Raw genomic sequence first — 7895 nt, forward strand, 5'->3', positions numbered from 1 at the left:
AAATTTCCAAGATCTAGTACTATCTCTCACTTTTGTTTTGTTTGTTTATTTGTTTGAGACAGGGTTTCTCTCTGTAACTCTGACTATCCTGGAACTTGCTCTTGTAGACTAGGCTGGCTTTGAGCTCAGAGAGCCTCCTGTCTCCACTTAAAGGCCTGCACCACCACCTGGTGTCCTATCACTGAACAATGAGAGACCGGAAAGGACCTGAACTACTGTATTCTACAGGTGAAACTGTTTTTAGACAACAAATGAAGCATTGTGAGAAAACCTGTTTACCTCTTCCATGTGCATTCCAACAGGTGATTTGAGTTTTTTTCACACATCTCTGTGTGTGTGAAGTATAATTTCCACATAAGATTACTGGAAATAATTAAAGGTAAGAATTAAGCTCAATTAGGTAAAAATATCTGCCTTGACTAGAAGCTTTGTTTTTTGTTTGTTTGTTTTGTTTTGTTTTTTTTTTTTTTTTTTTTTTTTTTTTTTGGTTTTTCGAGACAGGGTTTCTCTGTGTAGCCCTGGCTGTCCTGGAACTCACTCTGTAGACCAAGCTGGCCTCAAACTCAGAAATCCGCCTGCCTCTGCCTCCCAAGTGCTGGGATTAAAGGCATGCACCGCCACTGCCTGGCACTTTGTTTTATTATTGTTACAAATATACATTTTTTTATACAAGGCAAACATATTTCCTGTGTATTGCACACAAGCACAAGTTCACATCTGAACAAACACTTTTAAGCCTTTAATTTTTAAAAATTATTTTATTTACATTCCAAATGTTGTCCCCCCCAGCACCCCCTCTTAGAATTCTTCACCCCATTCTCCCTCCTCTTTGCCTCTAAGAGGGTGCTTCCCCATTCCCCAGGCCTTTAAAATTTAATACATTCATTTATTAAAATTTGAATATGACATAGGTTTATGGTTAGAGCTGTTTTCATATCAACAAGATAATTAATTACATGACATCCTTTTTCTTGTCTTTAATAGTGACACAGAATTTGGCAGATTCTTTTGTTGTTGTTGTTTTGTTTTGTTTTTTGTTTTTTGAGACAGGGTTTCTCTGTGTAGCTCTGCCTGTCCTGGAACTCACTCTGTAGACCAGGCTGGCCTCAAACTCAGAAATCCACCTGCCTCTGCCTCCCAAGTGCTGGGATTAAAGGCGTGTGCCACCACCGCCTGACTATGCAGATTCTTTTTAAATATAAGACTACTAAATACAACTGTGCAATGTAGTGGGCCTACATTACAAAGAAGTACCTACAAATAAGCAAAGAATATAGAGTTATGTTTTTCCTATATCCACAAGTGATTTAATGCATTTCCTTTATTATTATTATTTTGTTTTGTTTTGTAAGACAGGGTTTCTCTGTGTAACTCTGGCTATTCTGTAACTCACTCCATACACCAGGCTGACTTTGAACTCAAAGATCCATCTGCCTCTGCCTCTTGAGTGCTGGGATTAAAGATGTGTACCACCATTACCTGGCTGCATTTGCTTTTATTTTTATTACTTTTGGTAGAACATTTGCATATATGTGTGTATATATATATATAATTATTATTATTATTTGTGTGTGCAAACATTTGGAGGCCAGAGGTCAATCCTCAGGAGCCATCTACCTTTTTGTTTTCTTGTTTGTTAATTAATAGCTCTGAAGGATGCATATACAGAGTGAGAGAGCAGTTTGCAGGAGTGGGCTCTGGAGGTCGAACTCAGGCGCCAGACTTGTTGGCCAGGGTCTTTATCCATTGAGCTGTCTTTTTTTTTCTTCCATTTGTTCTCAGATAAGGTCTCTGCTGGCCTGAAGCTTACCACCAAGTCAGCAGGGCTGGTCAGTAAGAACTGTCTCCCTCCCCAGTGCTGGGATTGCAAGCACATGTGAGCACACCTGCTTTTATATGTAGGTTCTGAGGATCAAGCTGGGGTCCTTACCCTTGCATAGTGAATACTTTACACTGAGCTGCTTCCCTAGCCCCTTCACTTATTTTTTGAATTCCATTTGCTACACTCCTGATTGTGAATTTAAAAATAAAGATTATTGTTTTATAGACTCAAAATCTCGATGTCCTAATGTTGCTCATTTTTAATGATTTCCAAGTGGGCACCAAGTGCATTAGGAAAAGATTCAAGGAAAGTGCCACAGAGCTGCTGACTATCCAGCCATCAGATAGCTATAAAAATGCTACTTACATTCTTTTCTATACTGCCTATAATCCAAGTTATTAAACTTTAAAGCCATATGAAAGCATTTATGAAGGTCCTGAATTGTATTTCTCATTAAAGGGAAAGAAAGGGTGTAGTGACTCATGTCCCTAGACTGACTTATGGAGAGCGAACGGCAGAAAGCCATGATCAGTCTGTCACTGAGTTAGAACTCGGTTCTTACAGAGTTTACAAGAAGTTAAGAGTGCCTCTGTTTGACAGACTCATGCTCCTCTGAGCATCCCGAAGGCAGTGAGAACATAAGCCTTCTGATTTTCTAAACCAAAATCATTACCAAATGGATTTATTAAAGAGCTATGCATAACAGCTATGTGTGTGGCTGCAGCTGGCACCCATGGGAATCAGAAATGAGTACTCAAAGGGGGCTTGCAATTGACTCAGGGCAAAATGATCTGAGGCTTGTGACAGACACAAAAAATCTAAAATCAATGAGTAATTGTTATGGGAAGAATTTGTTTACATTTTTTAATTTTTAAAATATTGTTTATTTTCTTATTTATTGAGACAGGGTCTCACTATGTAGTTCCAGCTGGCCTGAAGCTTGTTATGTAATTTAGTAAATCAGACTGGCCCTGAACTCACAGAGTTCCAACTGCCTACGTCTTGTCAAGGGTTACATTCAAAGACATGAATCACTACATTTGGCTTCAAGTGCATTTTTATATTTCCTAGTCAGAGATATTTCCTATATTAACTGGTTTTTCCCCCTTTTTCTTAATACTGTTTAATAACTCTAGCATTTTTATCTAGAAATAAGGAAGAACATACAGGCTCCTGGCAAATGAGTACCTGTTGTGTCCATTCCACAAGAGCTTTTTAGTCAGAATGTTTCATTTTGAAACTAGTATATCCCTTTCTTCTCTCTCTTTTTCTTCTTCTTCTTTTTTCTTCTTCTCTTTCTTTTCTTACTGGTTTTAGATTATTTTATGTGTATGTTTTATCTGCATGTATGTCTATACACTACATGTGTGCCTGATGGCTGAGGAGTTCAGAACGGTGTCAAATCCCCTGAAATTGAAGTTATAGGTGGTAGTGAGCCACTAGGTAGGTGCTGACTCCTTTCCAAGAACAGCAATGTCTCTCCAGCCCACCATTTTTTCATATATTTATTTATTGTGTATGCAGGTGTGTATGTATGGGTGGAGTTGGTTCTCTCCTACCTTGTGAGTCCTGGGAATTGAACATAGGTTGTTAGACTTGGTGGCAGGTTTCTTTACCTTCTGAGCCATCTTGCAGGCCCACAAGCTTCTATATAAAAAAACTCATTTTTAAGTTCTTCTACACTCATAATTTATTTGTATATTTGCTTAACAAGGTGGCTTCATCATTCTGCAACCATTGATATGTATCAGGTACTCACAGGATGAACAGGCTGTCTCTGAAGGGACATGATGGTGCAGTAAGACCAGGATGATGATGGCTGCTTTGGAGTCCACGCTGGATATAAAGTTACTCTGTAGCTCAAGCTGGCCTGGAACCTCACAACCTCCTGCCTCAACCTCCTGAGTAGCTGGGATTATAGGCATGTACCATCACATCTTGCTAAGATCATGTACTTTAAAAACTTCTACATTGTACTAAAAAGACATACTATTGTTTCTTTGGAGGAGAAAATCCTGCTAAATACTACAGTACACTCCCAAGAAGCCAAAACTCCTCTTCAAAGCTTTTTAGGCAACACATGTTTGATGCTTAAGATTTATGAGACTAGTATGGCAGCAAAATTCCACAGTTGTAACACAGCATCTGCCTAGGACCTGGTGAAGACATTCCTCTGATTGTTGTGTTTAATTAAGTTAAGTTAAACAAAAAAAGCACAAAAGGAAGAAGCTGGGGTGTTTCCAGTCATCTTAGAGTAGTGCAATCCTATAAACAATGGAATTACAGCCCCTCACACGTAGTCTCAGTATATCCATGAGACAGATGCTCAACACGGGACTGGAACTTCAGACAAGCGCTTCTCTCAGGAATTCTTCAAGGACAGCCACCACACTTTTGGCCTCGGGCATTTCTTCATGTTCCACTTTAACAATCTTCAAAAGGATATCTCCACTGCCACAGTTCTTAAGGAACATGTAACATTTAAACAAAGCATAATGACTCATCTCTGCCTGCCGGATAAATCTCTTCAAATTGTTTGTGTCTTGTATAGCCTAGAAAAAGATTACCCTGTTAAATATGCTCAGTGAGATGATGACGATGCTTGAAAAATACCCTGCCTCTAGCTGAGCACTCGGTGTACACTGATAATGTCGGTTTTTGTTTTGGCTCTTGACACAGGGTCTCACTATGTAGCTCTGGCTAGCCTTGAACTCTGTCTCCTGAGTGCTGGGATTAAAGTTGTGTACCACCACACCCTGTTAATATTGAACTTTTTTCTTAAGATTTATTTATTTATTTTATGTATATGAGTATAATTATAGCTGTCTCCAGATACACCAGAAGAGGGTGTCAGATCCCATTACAGATGGTTATGAGCCGGGAATTAAACTCAGGACCTCTGGAAGAGCAGTCAGTGCTCTTAAGTGCTCAGCCATCTCTCCAACCCCAATGTTGAACTTTTAAAAAACACCCATTATTCCTATTGCTAATATGCTTGCCTTTAGTGTAAGAGAATCTCACATTTATAAAGGCTCTTTAAAAAAAAATAGCTCCTGGGGCTGGAGAAATGGCTGAGCAGTTAAGAACACTGACTGCTCTTCTAGAGGTCCTGAGTCCAATTCCCAGCAGCCACATGGTGGCTCACAACCATCTGTAATGGGATCTGATGCCCCCTTTTGGTGTCCAAAGACAGCTACAGTGTACTCATATACATAACATAAATAAATAAAATACTTTTTAAAAAAGGCTCCTAAGGTGACAACCCTCACTTGCTAGAATTCGAAATCATTTATTTCTGTGTTTTTCAACTAAGATGGATCAGAAAGTATCAGCTTGATGTTCCCTAAATATAAGCAAGCAATTCACCCCAAAGTGGTGAAAATGAAATCACATGCCTGCAGTGCTGCTGGACAGCAGGCACCTCCTGTGTCCTGAGCTCTGAGGATGCCCCTTTTAAAGAACATTGTAATTGCAAAAGCCCATCACCGATGCTACCACCTGCAGGAATTAAATGCAGAACAAAAACAACATAGCTGACCCAGGCCTGTAGCCGATTCATTACCTTTAGTTTAAAGTTTTCCAGGACTTGTCTGAAAAGAAAAGGGTTACCCCCTTCAGCACTGTGTAAGAAAGCTTGCATCCAGTCTTCACAAAAACGGTTGCTTCCTAAACAACAGCAAATACACAAAATTAAACACCACAGAGCACATGTATGTCAGGTTTTTTGTTTGGTTGGTTAGTTGGTTGGTTTTTTCCAGGGTTTTTCTGTGTAGCCTTGACTGTCCTGGAACTCACTCTGTAGGCCAGGCTGGCCTCGAACTCAGAAATCCTCCTGCCTCTGCCTCACAAGTGCTTGGATCAAAGGCGTGTGCCACCACCACCCAGTGTAATGTCAGTCTTTAAAGGTTTTACTTTTGTTATCTTTCTTTTATGTGTACATGAGTACAGGGGCTCTGGGAGAGCAGATGTGTATTAGATAGGCTGAACCCAGCTCTGGGTTTCTGAAAGAGCAGCACATGCTATTAACCATCTGTCCAGTCCTAGCACATGAATTTCTTTATAAAAACATTTATAAATAATTATTTAAAACTCCCAGCATTCAGGAGGCAGCAGCAGGTGGATTCTATGAGTTCAAAGCCAGCCTAGTCTACAAAGCAAGTCCAAGACAGCCAGGGCTACAACAGTCAAGTACCGTAATCACATTCCCCTCTCTACGCATCAGAAAGGACTGTCATTCCTATACGTACCTCAAGCTTTGGCTACCAACATGTCTTGTCTTATACATGTACTGTTCTGTATATGTTAAAGCTTTGTGTGGTTTTCTTAGTAGCTGTTTCACTAAACAGTATGTTTAGAGCCATATTAACATATATTTCTAGTTCACTTTTAGCTGTTCTACATTCCACTGTATGAATTAGCAATGTATTATTGATTTCCTGTTGGAAAACATTTAGGTTGCTTCCAATCTGTTATATCAAAAAATGCTTTGGAAGCTGGGTGTGTTGGTGTATGCCTTTAAATCCAGCACTTGGGAAGCAGAGGTAGATCACTGTGAGTTCCAGAACAGCCAGGATTATGTAAAGACATCCTGTTGCAACAATCAAAACAACAAAAAGTCCCTTTAGAGCTGTTTGTTTGTATTCTCCCAAACTTGGTAAGCAGCCTAGTTTATGTAGTAAGTTCCAGGTTTTTGAAACATGTCTCAAAAAAAAAAAAAAAAGTAAAATAAAATAAGGGGGCTGTCATGTGTGGAACACCTTTAATCCTAGCAGTCAAAGGTAGGCAGAGTAAGATTATGTCTCAAAGAGCTCTTGGGTGGGTGAAAGAGAAGACTAGGTAAGAAAAAGTACTTGCCTCACAGCATGAGGACCTGAATTAGGGTCCCTGGACCCTGTAAAGGCTGATACACACAGTACAATTATCTGCAATCTCAGCATTGTATGGGGAGATAGAAGGAAGGACAAGAAAAATCCCAGAAACTCATGATCAAGCTAGGCCCAAAAACACTGCAGGTAACAACAAAAGAGACCCTGCCTTAAACATGGTGGAAGGTGAAGTTGTCCTCTGATCTCCACATGTACACTTACATTTAACACTTACAGTTGTTAAAACACTCACAAAGTTGTATATGAAGTAATAAAGTAAAAAAACAAAGCTGTAGAAACAAGGCTCTGGGAATACAGAAACCAAGTTTTTGAGAATATAGAAACAAAGTTCTGGGAATGTAGAAATAAAGTAAAATAAGAGAGCCATATTCCAGCTCCTGTAAGCAGCAGCTTCAGACACTGAGAAGCTGTGTTCCAGAGATAGCCAAGGACATGATGTAAAAACAAAGTTCTGGTGGTCAGAATGTTGAGACAGAATGACCAGACCATTCTGACTAAGCTAAGTAAGGCCAAAACAAAAATAACTGGTAATCGCAATGACACTAAGATCCACGAAAACAAGATTAGCAATTCTCAGAAGAGCTCCCCAACCGTCTTGTAGTGAATTTCGAAGAAGACCACAAACTGTCCCCCTGACCTCGGTGCCAACAATCCCCCTACCACCTAGTTACTCAGCCCCTTCCCAGGGACTTTTTAAGGCCAGGTGCAGAGCTGGATACGGAAGTTGGCTAACTAAGCCAAGAACAGCCCCCTGAGCAAGCCAACCAATGCCTGATGAGATCCTTTGTCCTGTGTTCCACCAACCAGAGTAAGTCAGCTAGCTCTGTTGCAGAAATCTGCCCTTTGTATAAAAGTATAAAAGATGTGTGCTTTCTGAGTTTGGGGTTGACCCCCCCCCGTGAGGGTGGGGAACCCCACATACATGGATCAATAAACCTCATGTTATTGCAACGATCTATTGTCAATCTGTGTTGTCTGGGTTGAGCCAAGTTTACTACAGTACACACACACACACACACACATATACACACACACAAAGCCTTTATCAGGGGCCAGCAAGGTGACTCCAGTGGGTCAAGGTATTTGCCACCAACCCTGAGTTTGATCCTAATGATGGAAGGAGAAAAACCCTTTCCCAAAAGTTGTCTTCTAATCTTCATACATGCTTATATATATATATATATATA

At 40.1% G+C, this 7895-nt stretch overlaps 1 protein-coding gene across 1 annotated transcript in view; it reads right to left on the minus strand.

Annotated features, from left to right (window-relative positions):
- Nucleotides 1-3493: 3493 nt before the first annotated feature.
- Nucleotides 3494-7895, minus strand: part of CUNH17orf75 (chromosome unknown C17orf75 homolog) — a 17237-nt gene continuing 12835 nt past the window's right edge. The window contains exons 9-10 of the mRNA XM_031352884.1: nt 5385-5488; nt 3494-4374 (exon numbers count right to left, since the gene is read on the minus strand). Coding sequence (XP_031208744.1) covers nt 4168-4374; nt 5385-5488 — 311 coding nt within the window. The 3' untranslated portion in view covers nt 3494-4167. The remainder of the gene's footprint in view (nt 4375-5384; nt 5489-7895) is intronic.

This window comes from Mastomys coucha, unplaced genomic scaffold (genome assembly GCF_008632895.1).
Source record: "Mastomys coucha isolate ucsf_1 unplaced genomic scaffold, UCSF_Mcou_1 pScaffold5, whole genome shotgun sequence".
In the NCBI taxonomy this organism is placed as follows: Eukaryota; Metazoa; Chordata; class Mammalia; order Rodentia; family Muridae; genus Mastomys; species Mastomys coucha.